Source organism: Diabrotica virgifera, chromosome 7 (assembly GCF_917563875.1).
Source record: "Diabrotica virgifera virgifera chromosome 7, PGI_DIABVI_V3a".
Taxonomy (NCBI): domain Eukaryota; kingdom Metazoa; phylum Arthropoda; class Insecta; order Coleoptera; family Chrysomelidae; genus Diabrotica; species Diabrotica virgifera.
The window spans coordinates 98,973,728-98,991,172 of NC_065449.1; the positions used below are offsets into that span (position 1 = coordinate 98,973,728).

Sequence of the window (17,445 nt, forward strand, 5' to 3'; positions counted from 1 at the left end):
TTGATTTTTTAATTTTTGAAATTCAATTACGCCCTCTAGAGGCGGATCTACAATTATGAAAATAATTTCTAGGCTTTTCCCGAGGCAACAGTTGTTATAAATATTTTTTCTCAAAGTTGTACTATAAACGGTTCCTGAGATACGGCCGAGAGCCATTCTTATTGGGACAGCCGGTACAAAAGTAAATCACTATCTAATTTTTATTTTTTCTCTTTACAGTCATATTCCAAAAGCCAAGGCAACGACTATGGCTGAAACCCCTGAGCTGAAACGAATCGCTGAAAATACCAAACTGCAATCTAATGTTAAGTACCACGCTGATTTTGAAAAAAGTAAAGGTAAATTTACGCAAGTGGCGGACGATCCAGAAATGTTGAGAATTAAACAAAATACGAAAATTATTAGCAATGTAGCATATCACGGAGATCTTCTTAGGAAAGCTGAAATGGAACAAAAGAGGCAGATAAACGAAAATTCAAATGGTAATAACATATCTGATTTGTAATTTGTAGCATAAATTTTGATAAACTAGAAGTCAAACAATTAGGAATGTACGTAATTTTCCCCTTGTTGTCATATTCTAAATTTGAAAAAATATACAGGGTGTTTCATTAATAATTGTCCATATAGTAACTGGAGAAACCTTAGTACAAAATACGAAGATTTAACCTAAATTACTTTAATAAAATGTGGTTCCTTAATAAGTTACAGGGTGTTTTATCTATAAATTTAAAAACTATTTTTGCTCAGCATTTTAAAACTGTTCTACGTATCCTTTTCATACTTGGTAGAAAGTATAGGTACTATACAAACTACTAAATTATGTTAAACAAACGTTTCTGTCTATTACCAGAGGCGTACGACGGGGGAAAGTGAATGGTTGACCCTTTCCAAATTCTACGCCACTGGCGGAATTTTTATTTTAGTCCAATTTTTGGATTCTCCAATACTTTCTATGAAAATAATATACTCTTCATTCGCAACGATAAAGTCATTCGTTTTCGAGATCTTTGAAGTTAAAAATGAAACGACACAGTTATTTTGATTAATGTATTGTGTCGCTTCATTTTTAATTTCAAATATCTCAAAAACTAATCATTTTATCGTTACGAATGAAGAGTATATTATTTACATAAGTATCGAAAAATCAAAAAATTGCACTAAAATAGCAATTTCGTCAGTGGCGTAGAATTTGGGAAGGGTCAACCAGCCACTATCCCCCGTCGTACGCCTCTGGTAGTAGCTAGAAACGTTTATTTATCTTAATTTAGTAGGGTAAACAGCACCTACACTTTCTGCCAAATATGATAAGGATACGCCAAATAGTTTTAAAGCACTGGGTACAAATAATTTTTAAATTTTAATCATATGAATCATAGCATAAATTAATCAAAATAACTGTGCCGTTTCATATTTAACTTCAAATATCTCGAAAACTAATGACTTTATCGTTACCAATGAGGAGTATATTGTTTACGTAGAAAGTATTGGAGAATCTAAACATGGCACTAAAATAGTAATACCTCCAGTGGCGTAGAATGTGAAAAGGGTCAACCATTCACTATCCCCTGTCGTACGCCTCTGGTTGTAGCTAGAAACGTTTGTTTATCATAATTTAGTAGAGTGTATAGTAGTCGCACTTTCTGCCAAGTATGAAAAGGATACGTCGAATAGTTTTAAAATTCTGAGCAAAAATAGTTTTTAAATTTTTAGTTAAAACACCCTATAACTCAGTAAGAAACCACATTTTGTTTAAGTGTTTTAGGGTAAATCTTCATATTTTGTGCTAAGGTTTGTCCAGTTACTATATGGACAATTATTAATGAAACACCCTGTATAGGGAATAATCAGATTTTTTGACATGCCATTTCTATAGGGCTTTTCATCGATTGTCATTTGTTTCGAGCCTCTGTCGTATGTTGTATAATCTGTATATAATATTAATATACACGGATTATACGACATATGACAGAAGCTCGAAACAAATGACTGTGAATGAAAAGCCCTATTACAGCGAGCATTTTATTGACTAGGAGTAGTGACGATTATATAATATGACATCAGTATTATATTATTTGGTCAGATGGTAAATGGTAACTGACGCCTGTCATAATATTGTAGATTAAATAGAATGTCAAATTATTGTTTTCAAATTATATTTTATTTATTTAGTTTATATTTTAATAACAGTGTATTTTTTCACCAACTTCACTTTCCCTGCCCTATTCTTGATTGGTTTGTTGTATAGTAGGTTTAATTAGGCGTTAAGCTTAAAAAATGTTGCTGACTAAATATGCACAGCTCACAAAGGCCATAAAAGAAGAAAAAAATAAACAAACAAACATCTTACATAACCTTATATCGGACAATGTCAGTTTTGACACTTATACAGTTGAGTCCCCGAGTCTTTACCCGTGCGTCATCATTTAAAGCATACGAAATAAGTTGGAAATTTACTAAACGCAACAGTACGTGACAGAAACTGGGTCTTATTCCGATCACGGGTTATAGTATAAAATTTGACTTTATCAAATAAATAGAATGTCAAATTTAAGTTTTGCTTTAAAATGTTGGTGCATAATTACAGCTACATTTGAAGTAGCTTAATAAATTCTTTTATTATCATTGATTAATAAATAAATAAACAATTTATAAAAAAAAATCGAAAACATATTTTCTTTTTGTTATTTTATTCACTTTGGCGGAACATTAAACACAAGCATTTCTTAACTGTGTCAAGAATGAGGTTATTTGTACGTTGTCAAAATTTATCGTAAAATAACATAAACTTATCATAAAATTTCTAACTCCAATATAAAATTAGTTGTGAAAACAACTGTTTGTATACTACACTGGGGTGCAAAATTAACCGGACGCCTTAAAAATGGGTCATTTTTGATGTCTCGAATTTCCTGAACCTGTTGTCAGATTTAAGTAATTTTTAATATGTTATAGCCTTATTCTTTAACAATATCACTGTAATAATATTGTTGCGAAATATGTAAATTTTCATTGTATACCGGGTGTACCAATGAAACTGTGTTTTTTTCTCTCAAACTTCGCATCACCCTGTAGAATATTCTAGCATTTCTAAAATACTCAAATTAAAACTCAACTATAGCCTCATGTTTTCTCAACATTCTGCTTTTTGCTTCATTGGCTTATGTTGGACCATAAAAAAGTTAGGTACTTTAACAATAATTAGCTATGTTTTTCATCAATACAGGGTGTTTTTAAATAATAAGTATGGCAAACTTCAAGGGGTGCAAACTTCTACATGAAAAAATAATGACAGTTTGCTTTATAAAGCTATGTCCGCAAATGCTTCGTTTCTGAGATAGAGGGTGTTGAAGTTTTTCTTACAAACTCAAGATTTATTTATTGCTTTAAAACCGGTTGAGATATGCAAATGAAATTTGGTGGGTTTTAAGACGTAGTTATTATACATTTTTTGGCATACAAGTAAGAATTTAATATTCACCATTGGTGCGCATACGGGTAATATGAGCCGTCATATTACTCGTATGCGCGCCAATGGTGAATATTAAATTCTTAATCTTATGTCAAAAGATGTGCAATAACTACGTCTTAAAACCCACCAAATTTCATTTGCGTATCTCAACCGGTTCTAAAACAATAAATAAATCGCCAGTTTGTAAGAAAAATTTCAACACCCCTATCTCGGAAACGAAGCATTTGCGGACATACCGTTTATAAAATAAACTGTTATTATTGTTTTATGCAGAATTACCCCTTAAAGTTTGCCATACTTATTTAAAAACACCCTGTATTGATGAAAAACATGGCTAGTTGTTAAAGTACCTAACTTTTTTATGGTCTATGAGGTCTATTACATGAGGCTATAGTTGGATTTCAATTTCAGTATTTTATAACTACTAGAATATTCCACAGGGTGATGCGAACTTTGAGAAAAAAACACAGTTTGATTGGTACACCCGGTATACAATGAAAATTTAACTGTTTAGCAACAATACTATTACAGAGATATTGTTAAAGAATAAGGCTTTAATATATTAAAAAAATCACTTAAATCGGACAACAGGTTTAGGAAGTTCGAGACATCAAAAATACCCATTTTTAAGGTGTCTGGTTAATTTTGCACCCCAGTGTATAAAAAACTTCAAAATGCAAAAATTCGACAAAATAACAGCAATAAATTCAACAAACTGACAGCCACAAAAGTAAACAAACCAAAACGTTAGAAATTGTACTTAAAATATGTGAAAACATCTCCAATCGTCTTTCTTTGTACCTATCTCTTTTCAATGCACTGAGTCTAGATCGTTCATAAAAATAACATGTGTTTTTACTTAATAACGGGCGGCAGCTGGTTTGTCATTAGTTTCATGCGTGGAAGAGAATGATGCTAGATAAAAAGTATGTGTTTTATCTCGCCAGGTATTAATGACGCACGGGTAAAGACTCGCGGACTCAACTGTAGTAAAGATTTCACACTCTGAAAGACAAAGAGAAACAGTGTAAGGCTGTAACAGCTTTGGTAAATACCTAAATATGTGTTTTTTATTTGGTAACAGCGCTGTCTATCAGTAAAAAACAAATACACAAATTGTATGAGGAAAAATTTCTAAAATTTGTTTGCCGTTAAGTTTGTACCGGTGCATGATGTCATTAAATATATGACATGCATTCCTAATTGTTTGACTTTCAAATATAAAGGTAGCGGCATAGGCAATGTTAAATACTTATGTTTTTATCAAATTGTAGATGGCCTAGAGATATGGATAAAAAAAACGGCCTTTTAAAAATGTTAAACAAAATTTTAATAACTTTTATTTTCTCAATTCTCCTTATACACTGCGCCTCAGAGAAAACAAATATTTGTTTATTTATATAAAAAAACAAATATAAAATCCTAGAATGTCAAATATTCCAAAAATTATATTATATTGCAACCCACTAAATTTCGTAGATTTTATATTTTTTGTACCTATTTCTGAGTTTTTTTAACTTGTTTTATGTTAGTTAAACTATATGAATTATCACGTGTACTGAGAATCTAGACCAGTGGTTCCCAACCTTTTATGTCTGGCGACCCCACCTTCTGATGTTTTTTCATATTCGCGACCCATCCCTCACCCATTATATATTTGCCTGGACCTTGGTATTTTCCATAATCTGTTGACCTGCTTTTTCGTCAAGCAGAAGTGACGAAATTATTTCTGTCCCGGGCAAAATAAGGTTCTCGCCTGCTGTGTGCGGAACGCTATTTTTTGCAATTAGCACAGACAGCTAGTAAGAGGCCATGGTTTTTTTTATTAGGTACCTTCTTCCGACGCCAGATTCTCCATATTCGACCAAGTGGAAATCAGTTCTTTTTTGTTACTCTGAAAAGACATCAAAGCTTTATTCAAGGTTTCTGGATGTTTAGTTGAAATGCGCCTCTGAAGTTTTACTCTGAAGGTTCTACTTCCGTACTTACGAACGTGAATCCGTATTAATTAAAGGTATTCAGGACAATATTTTCGAAACATTTTCTTTCCTGTCTTAACATTTGAATATACTGGAGGCACTTTAGCGTCATTGGTAGTAGATGGACGATTAAGCTCACGTTCGCCAGTAGATTGCAGTTTTCGCTAAACATAAGACCTACTTTTCAGCCAATTCTACATCATAAATAGTTCGCTGCTTCACTACTTTTAAACGAAAATATCGCTAGAAAGAGTATCTAGCTACCGTCGTATGTTATTACGCAGGCAAATTCCAGAGCCAGACTGAGATCTGAGATGTATTTAGTGGTACTGAGAACAAGAACCGAGTGTTTGGGTCCGAGTGAGAGATCGAGTGGGAGAAAACTGGTCGGACTGGCGATGTTGACAACTGTTTAAAAAACTTAACAACGATTTGTTGAGACCCGGTGTGGGTGCCAAAAGGAGGACAACAGCCACAAAAGATAGCATTCTCACTATCTCTGCATTGCGAAACCGGATGCAAACTGCTAGAATACTCCAAAGGCAAATTCAGCAAGCCTAAGGACTAGTTATCTGCGTTTCTACTATTCGACGAAGGTTAAGGCAAGCCGCACACCAAAGAAACATGAAACGAAAAACATGAAACGTAAAACATGTTTCATGAAAAGAAAACACTGCTAAAAAAATCTCAAAGTCCGCCTACCAATGAAACGAGTGTGATTCATGCTCATGACACATTTTTATTTTCGGAGACTTTCATAAATGGCCGGACGTATATTTGTTTAGTGGTGGTTTATTTCCATGAAACGTAATTTACGTTTCATGTTTCTTTGATGTGCGGCCTGCCTAAGAGAACAGGGTTTGACAGCTTGCAATCCAGTAACGGGGCCATTATTTACTGCTGCTCACATAAAACGAAGACTGCCTGTGAACACGTCAATTGGAGGATAGACGATTGTAGAAAAGTATTGTTTACAGATGGGTGTACAATATCAATTTATGGTAAAGATAGTCGAAATAAGCTCTACAGAAGGGTCAGGAAATGTTATGATGCCTGCACTCGGTCATACCAGGTTGCTTTTAGTGGTGGCTTAGTAATGTTTTAAGCAAGGATTTTTGAGGCACACACTGATCTCGTTTTGATTGAGAGGGGCGCATTAACAACACAGATAAATAACGGAGATTCTACAACATCATGGGATGCTATATGCTGGTTTTTTGGTAATGGTATTCTGCTAATGCAAGCAAGATAGTAGTAACACATCAAGGATGGTAACACAGTATCTTGATGATGCTGGTATTCCAAAAATGGACTGGCCTGCTCAAACTCCAGACCCTATTCCTATTGAGCATATTATATGGAGCCTTTTCAAAAGGCATATAAGATGTCATATACCTGCTCCAATAACATGTGAAGAGCTTCTAATGGTTCTCATTGAGGAATGGACTGCTTTTCCCCAAAGGGATACCCAAAACGTGATCAGTCCTATGCCAAATGGAGTGATGAGTGTCATTGATGAATGATGTTACCATGATGGTAACGCACATTATTGAAACTAGTGATATTCACTCTATAATTCAGTTACTGTTGTAAGTGTAACTCTAATGGTACAGTCACGGTCACTGAATAGTTCACACCTTCATTTTTATATTGTAATACTGTAAAAATGCAGTGTCATACGGATTTACTAAATGTCAAATTGATTGTCAAAAATTTCGTGCGTATTTAAAATAAAATAAACGCGCTCAAAATATAGGCATTTGAATGCGCCTATAGGCATTTGAATGACGCACAAGACCAGGAATTGCCGAACTCAATAATTTTAGCTCAATTTTATTCAAAAAACTCAATTTTATTTAGATGTTTTAATTTCAAGCAACCTGGCCTGGGTCCGCCACTGGTAAAGTCAGTTTGACGTAAAAGGTGCGTTTGAACGAGGTGACAATTCAAGAATTTTACCATGGCCACTGGATATCAAAGGGTGTAAACTATTCAATGGCCACAACTGTACATCGAAATTTTCAATACATTTTTATTATTTTCTCAAAATTTTCCTTATTTTCCATTTTTTACTAACGATAATGTGGGGTTACGTTCTAAAAGGGTAATAGTCTAGGGCGCATCTGTTTTGAGATGGACGTTGAGAGGTGACTCAAATTTTTTTGCAGAAATTGCTTGAAAATAAATCAAATAATAATATTTGAGTTATCCTCCCTCTCAAAAAGGTCCGGAACATTGTTTAAATAATCAAAATGTCAAACATTGAAGGAAAAATTCGACTTTTTTCTTCGTTTTTTGATTATAACTTTAAAAGTATTTATTTCCGAGAAAAGTTGTACTGACATAAAAGTTGCGTAATTCTATTTCCTACAATATAGAATTGGTTAAAAATTAAAAAAATAGTTACCCTAGTTGCAAAATAGCAATAATTGCGAAAAAACATACAAAACAAGTATTCGCATTTTACGTTTTTCAACCATTTATGCTACACTTAGGACCTTCATATTTCATTCAGAAAAACTTTATGACACAGTTAAACAATACTGTATATTTCATTAAGATCGGTTCAATAGATTTTGCAAAATAAATTTTGTAATCCAGCTTTCGCAAAAAAAATTCATTTTTTTAAAATGTTACAGGACTGAAAATAAAGCAGATAGCAAGTTGAAATTTTTTTTGCTTAGTGTACTGTACCTTTCATTTGCAATTTTCAAAATTAAAATCGATTAATTACGACGGCGCCAGAAAATTTTTGAAATAAACAATAATTTTTGTAATTAAACAAAAATCAAACTAATTTTATAATTGTTTGTGAAATATTGTTTAAACAATTGCATATGTTTAAAAATAATAAACTTTTATTATTTAAGTTAAAATATATGAAGAAATGAAAGTTTTTGATAATAAAAGTGTTATTTTAAAGGATAGAGTATGTGTTTTTATTTTGCAATAAACAAAGTTATTTATATATATCGAAATGTAATAAAAATTAAAATGTATCAATCATTATCAAAGGTCATTGGAATGTCCAATCAGAGCAAACTATCCGCTGTCCTGCGCGTAGCACTAATAATTAATGTTTATTTAAAAAAATTCCTGACGCCGTGGTGTTAATCGATTTTAATTTTGCAAAATTGCAAATGAAAGGTACAGTACACTTCTATACGCAAAAAAAATTTTCAACTTGCTATCTTATCTGCTTTATTTTCAGTCCTGTAACATTTTGAAAAAATGCATTTTTTTACGAAAGCTGGATTGCAAAATGTATTGAACCGATCTTAATGAAATTTACAGTATTGTTTTACTGCATAACGTTTTTTAGGGTGAAATATAAAGGTCCTAAGTGTAGCATAAATGGTTGAAAAACGTAAAATGCGAATACTTGTTTTTGTATGTTTTTTTCACAATTATTGCTATTTTGCAACAAGGGTGACTATTTTTTAAATTTTTAGTCAATTCTACATTGTAGTAAATTTAATTATGCAACTTTTATGTCAGTACAACTTTTCTCGGAAATGAATACTTTTAAAGTTAAAATCAAAAAACCAAGAAAAAATTCGAATTTTTCCTTAATTTCTTGACATTTTGAATATTTAAACAATGTTCCGGACCTTTTTGAGAGGGAGGATAACTCAAATATTAACTCAAATATTATTATTTGATTTATTTTCAAGCAATTTCTGCAAAAAAATTTGAGTCACCTCTCAACGTCAAAATGTACTAATATTTTTACAGATGCGCCCTGGTCTATAACGGAATCAATACACAATATTATTAAATTTGATATAAACAAGAACTAAATAAAAAAAATTCTAAAATTTTTTGGGTGACCCCTTTTTTTAACGGTGTAGTATGATGACTAAAGATGTAAACGTTTACTTAGGTAAAACTTAAGAGGCTACAGTATGCGTCATCAAAGTGGAAAACACGTTCCAAGATTGAGGCTTTAATTTTGAATATTTTGGCACACATATTAGTAATATAGTAAAGAATGGCGGTACAGAGCCCAATGTGAGACACGAGAAACGTGCTAGTATGTGGAAATGACCCTGTAACTAAATACAATATTAAAAAAACGAGCCTGTACCGCCATTAAGAGGAACAAAAAATACACTTTTTTCAAATAAACTTTTTTATCCCATGCCTACCTAGATTTTGTGTCATATTGGAACTACTAACTTTTTATATCTAAGAAGAAATCGAACTTATTATAACAAAATAACTGATTAGGCAACATAGAGAAATAGTCACTGTCATTTTGACAAACCTGCGTCAGATTTCTAAGTGTAATATACTCCTTCTCAGAGGCATCTTTCAGTACGTCACAAGTGACAAAAAACGGTAGGTCCGTCATACATACATATTTATAATATTTATTCCAGTTGTTGATAGATGGCGCTATAATCGGAAAAAAGATTTAGGTATTTACCCATTATTTACCTATTACATATTAATCTATACGATTATAATTTAAAGTTCTTCTCAGTCTTTCAGTGTGTCATTAATGATGTAATATATGATTTTAAGATTTTAGAGAATCAGCATGACATTTTAGTTAAATCTGACAGTTGTCAGAATCGTAATCGGAATTTGGTATAAAAACAAATCAATTGTGTTTCTTTCATTTATAAAAAGGAACGTTGTTTGATTTGTATAGTCTTATAAAGTGTACAGATTATAGTCGTTTAGATAATACATAAATCGTTTTTTGTTCGATTATAGCGCCATTTATCAACAACTAGAATAAATGACTTTAATAATGGACGTACCATTTTTTCTGTCACTTCCAACTTAATGCGTTAGAAAGAAATCGAAAAACTGGGACGCACTGAAAGATGCCTCTGAGAAGGAGCATAGCACGATTCTCTTATTTGCTCTGTTATCTGTATCGATATCTGTTCAGTGCAGTAGTGTATTATTTTAAGAATTCGTTAGTGTTGATCCATAGGGAAATAGTGTTTATTTTATAATTATTTTATTATATTTTTATGTAATAGAACTAGGTTGTTGGACTATTTTAAAAAATAGATTATTGTTAATTGTGAGTTTTACTTATAGGTAAGTATATTTCCGTAAAAATATTTTGAATTCCAATGCGAGTATATAAAGTTTTAGGAGGATTTTTTATTCTAAAAATATCATCAAAAGTTTAAAAAATGGGAAAAGTTCATTTAAAGTTATATTAAAAAAAATGGTTGAAACTGTTAGTTAGGTGCTCTCTGAACTAAATAAAATAAGACGGCTCTTGTTTCGCTTCACAACGAAATGACCATTTTTTATTGTTTATTATTATTTCGTGCAAATACCTACGTTAACAAAATTTTCACCCATTTTGGTTTATTTTTATAAATATTTATTTACTAATAATAAAATTGTTTTCTATTATATACTTCCATTTAGCGAGCCTATGAGTAATTGTCAAAATATTGATCTTACATAATGTCAAATATTGCCACTGTTGCCAAAGTTTCAAAGAACTTGCGAAAAAGGATGATACTCTCTCCCGAAGTTATATTGACGACGCGCTACTGTTGGCTCTTAAAAAGAAATAACTACACAGATTATTAAAAAAGCTCACAAAATCCATTTTTTAACATCTATCCCTTTTTTAGGGTTTAAAGATCCAGATCTCAAAAATGCTAATCAGCCTCAACCGCAACCAACGTATAATGCCTCATCTTCTCATTCCCAACCACCAGCTCCTATGCAGACTCCAGTTACTAAAAGTATGGGAAAAATAGACGATTATGACCCACAGGCAACAGCAGGACAGTATCAAAGCCCATATTCGTCTAGAAATTCCCAAACTCTTATTTACTCATCAGATGTTGGAAGCGTCAATAATCCGCCTCAGCGTCATATAGGTAAGTTTATTAACTGTATACAGTGAGAATCACAAATTATGGAACATTTTTTTTTTCGGCAATAGGCGACTTTGGATACAAATCCCGAAACAAGTCTATTTCTGTTTTTAAATTATGATTTTTTGGCATGCATATCATAGTAGTGACGCTATCTATCTGTGCGTAATGATGCAATTGATGATTTTTTAATGAAAATAGGGATTGTGTGCTAGCTCATTTGAAAGGTTATTCAATTTAGGGCAGTCAATGAGGGTATATGGCTCCGAATTCCATCCTACTACATCGGTTTACTTGATATTTTCACACTAAGTAAGGAATAGCTCAAGAAACAAAGTCTACCCTAGCCGATGTGCGCTTTTATCTTGGGGGTGGTTCCCACCCCTTCTCGGGGGTGAAAAATGTTTTGGTTAAAATAGCCACGGAAGAGGCTAGAGAACCTAATTTTAAGCAAAAACTGTTCTATAACTATTTTTTGAAAACTCAATACTTTTTGAGTTATTCGTGGTTGAAAATTGGCCATTTTCATTGAAAAAGACACCTTTTCGGACGGATTTTTGCGAATACCTTAAAAACTATGCATCTAACAAAAAAATTAAATAAAATATTTCTGTAGGTTATAAAAAAAACTAAGAGATTCGTGCCTTCATAAATCTTCAAGTTAAAATACAAAGAGGGATATGGTAGGTAAGAAGAGTTTGTTTTTTTTTGCTGCATGCTCAAATCGGTGTATTCAACTTGAAATAACAGAGAAACGGTCGATTTTAGGTGTATAACGATACAAATAACTTTTGTAGTGCTTGAAAAGACCTTTAAAATGAGCAATACTAAATGTCGATTACATTCAAACTAAGCGAGATATTCTGCAAAAAAGTTGATGATTAATGTATTTTAAGAAAAAATGAGAAATATATTTATCCCCTCATCCATCAGAATTTAAATACATCGTTTTCCTTCTACAATACTTTTTATTATAGTGTTATTTCTATGTTCAAAAAGTTGAGACTGGTTTGAAATGAATGGTTTTTGAAAAAAATAAGATCAAATTATAGAGCGCATTTTAAAATGTTCTTACAAATCTTCCTTTTTCTCCATGTAACTCGAAAATGATAACAGATACGAAAAAAAATACCACACATTAATGTAGGGCTTTTTCAGATAAAAATTTTCTTTTTATTTTTCATTGCTGTATCTCTTATCATTTTCAAGTTACATGGAGGAAAAGGAAGATTTTTAAGAAAATTTAAAAATGCGATCTATAATTTGATCTTCTTTTTTGCAAAAAACCATTCAGTTTAAACACGTCCAACATAGAAATAACACTATAATAAAAGGTATTGTAGAAGGAAAACGATGCATTTACATTTTGGTGGATGGGGTTTAAAGTTACAGTAATACCCCGAACTTACGCGATAGGTGGGACCGAGCAATAATCGCGTAAGTCGAATTCGCGCAAGTCGGGGTATAATTTCGTATATGTATCTATGTATATAAATTATTTTAATTTGGACCGGAAGTTAAAAAAAATGCACTCTTTCAAGTCTTCTTAAACAAAAAATCCCTTTATAAAAGTAACAAACACCCACTCCATTAGACAAAACTGCAGATAAGAAATACCTAATACAAAATAAAATCGCCGATTCCGTGTGAAAAGTCGAAACATGTATAATACATTGGATGAGCAATAGTGTGTGGGTGGTAATTCTATCTCGTCGATAACTAAATGATCGTGTGGCGTTCAAATATAATGAATCGACAATATTTTAAAATCGCATATCAAATAACAAATCGACAAGATTTGAAAATCGCGTAACTCTGGGTTCGCGTAAGTCGAGGTATTACTGTACTTCTCATTTTTCTTAAAACACATTAGTTATCAGTTTTGTTTGTAGCATATCTCGCTTAGTTTTAATGTAATGGACCTTTAATATAGCTCATTTTAAAGGTCTATTCAAGCACTACAAAAGGAATTGGTAGCATTATACACCTAAAATCGACCGTTTCTCTGTTATTTCAAGTTAAATACACCAATTTGGGAATGTATCTCTTTTTGTATTATAACTAGAAGATTTATGAAGGCAAGTGTCTCTTTGTTTTTTTTATACCCTACAAAAATGTTTAATGTAGTTTTTTTAGTTGGATGCATAGTTTTTAAGGTATTCGCAAAAAACCGTTCAAAAAGGTATTATGTTTCAATGAAAATGGCCAATTTTCAACCACGAATAACTCAAAAAGTATTGAGTTTTCAAAAAAAAGGTTCTCTAGCGAATTCCGTGGTAATTTTAACTAGAAAATTTTCCACCCCTAAGAAGGGGTGGCAACCACCCCCAAGATAAAAGCACACATCGGCATAGGGTAGACTTTGAATTAGGAGATATGTAGAGGCTAGGCCCAAAATTTCATTAAAATCCATGCAGTAGGATAGAATTCGGAGGTAATATCCTATTCTTGCTCCCATTGACTGGAGTAATTATCTATTTATGTATAATCTAATTCCCTTGAATCCATATGGTGCCGGGATGAAATGCACTGTCATTTCAACTGCGCACAAATAACTTTCAGATCCTATCTTCTGCCATAACCTTTGCTTTCTTCTGTGTAACTCCTTTTTTGTCAAGTTGTTTTGCTATTGCATCGTTCCAAGTCTCCCTAGGTCTTTCTCTGTTCTTTTTCCCTCGTGCTTAATTTCCCATATCTTTTGACAGGTATTTCACTTTTTAGTCACTGTAGATGACCCTACCAACTTAACTGCTTTTTTTCAAAATACTCAGTCATTTTTAATTCATCTCTTATAACATTGTTTCTTAACTGATCTCTTCTAGTCACTACATGTACCCTTCATAAATATTTTATCTCTGCCGTCTTTGTCTTACGTTTCTGTTGCTTCCTTAGTACCCAGGACTTGCCACCCATCTATCAGGATGTGATCTATCTGGTTAATGGTTTCGTTGTAAGGGTATTCCCATGTTCTTTTGTGTATCTATCATTTTATAGCGAAATCGTATTACTCCTACTATAATGTTTTTGGTCCTTGCAGTGTATTAGTCTCAACTCATTATCAACACTCTACATGTAGGCTGTCATGTCCGATAGTTGGATGAATAAAAAAAACGTACTTCTGGATGGAGGCTCTACGCCACAAGAAGTACAGAGATTTGTTAAATAAGGCGCAGAGGAAACTTCTGTTGAACGTAGTCAGTGTCTACAAGACTACGTCTACCACGGCCCTACAAGTGATAGCGGGCGCCCCTCCTATCTACCTGCTAGCCAGGGAAAGAAAATCTCTATATGAGCAACAAAATGGCCACCTTCCGGAAGTAAGAGCGGCTACTCACGGACTGGCAGGCAGAATGGGAGGCGGAAATAAGTAAAGCCTAATGTGGGGCCAAGAAACTAAATCGCGAATGTGGGGACGTGGTACGCTTGCAAGTTTAAGCGGGTTAATTTTTATTTCACCCAATTTTTAACCGGACACGGGTCCTTCCTGGAGTTCACTTTCAGAATCGGTAAGGCTAACGACGACCTGTGACGGACCTGTCACGTGAGGAAAGACGCAGAACACTGCGTTTTCCGGTGTAGCGTCTTCGCTTGCGAGCAGGCCAGACTCAGGAAGAGATTCGGCGATATGCCGACTCAGCGGAACAAGACGGGTGAGATGGGCTACACGTAATTGACAAAAAAAAACTTCCTCAACAGGAATAAACATTAATCATCCTTAAGTCTCTCTCCCTAATCAAGTGGGTTTTTTCTACCATTTGAAGGCAGGCTCCACTGGGCCGATTATCAATTAAATAATGCCCACCTTCAGGAGCAAACTCTCCCCTATCCGTCTGTCGTTTTCAGACAGTCGAGAATAGCATAGGGGGGACCAAGCTAATACTATATGTCTATGCAGCTCACTGTCAGACCCCCCTGTCCGTATGCTGATCTTATGTAGGCGAGTACAGTATAGATGGGAAACACGCCTTTTCATTTAGGAGTTTATCCTCAAAGTCCTCCCCTCCTATCCTAATGTCCGTTTTTAAGAAAAGCGAGAATAGTATAGGAGGACCTATGCCAATCTCCTCCTTTAGCCCTACTTACATAGACTGCGCGAAATATCCCCATGTATCGTTCACTAATGAACACGTCTAGGGATATTTTGGGGCGTAAGAGGGGGTGGTTTTAGTTGGTAGGCGGCTGGTTATGGAGGGCACGCGGGACGCTTGGGCCATACTCTTGGTCTGTGGGCCCTAGCGTGTTCTCCTCTCCTGTCCGAGTCCAACAGTACTAGAGAGACCTTCCCTAGTCTGCTAAGAGCGTTCCACCTCAATCCAAAAAAATGGTTATCATCAGAAAGTGCATATTTGATAATCTCTGAAAACACTATACTAACAAAACTTGACAAACTATATAGAACAGCTGTTTAACGACAACCGAGACACAATAGATAACGAATATTTCGTTGAAGAGACTGGACCATTAAAGAACTGAAAACTGGGAAAGCTGTAGGACCGGACGAAATACCGACAGAAATATTGCAACTTATATATGTAATTGTCGAATGCAATATACATGTAATCGTCGAATTATAGTGTTTTTACTACAAAAGCAAGATTACGTAGGTCAAAATTTTTGACGTATAGTGTGACCAACTCCTATTTAGTCAAATTCGGGACACGGCTGAAAAAAATACCTGAAATCCGGGACTTTTCAATGAAAATCGGGCCATTTTTTTAATATAGAACTTTCATAATATCATCATTTTATTTATTAAACATTTTTATGTTGACAAAATTATATTTTTAATGGAGTTAAGCCACAATAATTGGTTGTAATGATAATGACGATAATTAAAATACAGAAACGAAAAAAAAGTTCACAGTTTGAATTTTTGTAGAACTATAATACCAAATATGTACCACGATTTGCAGCGTTTTAGATGTAGTATTAATATTCTTCTTCTTCTTCTTCAGCCTTCAGAAATCCAACTTTGGACATAGGCCTCCCCCAATTCAATCCAGTGTTGTCTATTTTGCGCCACGTGTTTCCAGTTGTGTCCTCAAATCTTCTTAATGTCATCAGCCCATCTCATTTGTGGCCTTCCTCTGCTTCTTCCTAACCACGGTCTCCATTGTTGTATTTCGTGATTTCATCTTTTATCCTTCAGTTGGGCATTGTGTCCTGCGAAGCTCTATTTTAATTTGGCAGCATGTTCTCCTGCGTCTTTTATTTTGGTTTTGATTCTAATCCATTTATTTGTTTTTATCTTAAGCCTCACCCCGAGCATTGATCTTAATATTACACTCTCGAAATCGACTTTTTTTCGTCCTACCAATTCAGTTTGATATGAATTCTTAGAATATTCAAAATTTCAAAATGGAATTTTACCAAAACATTGAAAATTCGGATGGCCCGGAAGCCTGGTCCGGGACGCCGTTACACGACTTCGTAATTCGGGCCATGTCTCGGATTTTTCGGGCTAGTTGGTCACACTACGTATGAGCACTGTCAAAACATTAGAATGTGACTTTTCATCATGGCCACGTTTATGTCATTACTTGTCAGAGATATTTTTCTTTGTTTTTGTTTACTAGAAAAATAATATCTATAATTATTTATTCTAATTAATGATGTCAATTGTTTTTCATTACTTGCCGAAATATATTAATTAGCAACAATATTATCATAGTGTAGGTATAATCATTAAAATAGATTATTTCACAGCTCACAGCATAATTGACCGCAACCAGCAACACTGAACTGTCATTTGCGTTTGAATGTATGAGTAGTGTACGAATGTCTAAAATATTTAACTAAAATTATTATTTTTTGGAATATTGAACTTAAATAATTGTTTTAGAAAATTTATATTATTGATAATAGTAAATGTTTTTGGTTATTTAATTAATATAATTCTAAAATTCTCAATGTAATCGCGATTACGTTTTTTTTTTTATTAAAATACCATGTGGACGCTTATACAAGATTGGGCAGTTCTGTGTTGGTGTCGTATTTTAGCTGTGCTACACAAATTTCATTTCTAGAATTGATGTTATGAAATATCATTATTTTCGTTAACATTAACAAATAACATATGAATTCAAATTGCCATATGAATAATATATTTCGGCAATTGATGAAATCCGATTGA

The 17,445-nt window shown here is 33.5% G+C and overlaps 1 protein-coding gene across 2 annotated transcripts in view; it reads left to right on the plus strand.

The window, feature by feature from the left end:
* Positions 1–17,445, plus strand: part of LOC114332079 (LIM and SH3 domain protein F42H10.3) — a 44,961-nt gene that overhangs the window by 17,480 nt on the left and 10,036 nt on the right. The window contains exons 3-4 of one of the 2 annotated variants that reach the window (XM_028281790.2): positions 220–482; positions 11,073–11,315. In XM_028281790.2, coding sequence (XP_028137591.1) covers positions 220–482; positions 11,073–11,315 — 506 coding nt within the window. Of the gene's footprint in view, positions 1–219; positions 483–11,063; positions 11,316–17,445 lie in introns of both variants that reach the window. The other variant, XM_028281789.2, reaches the window with a different exon arrangement.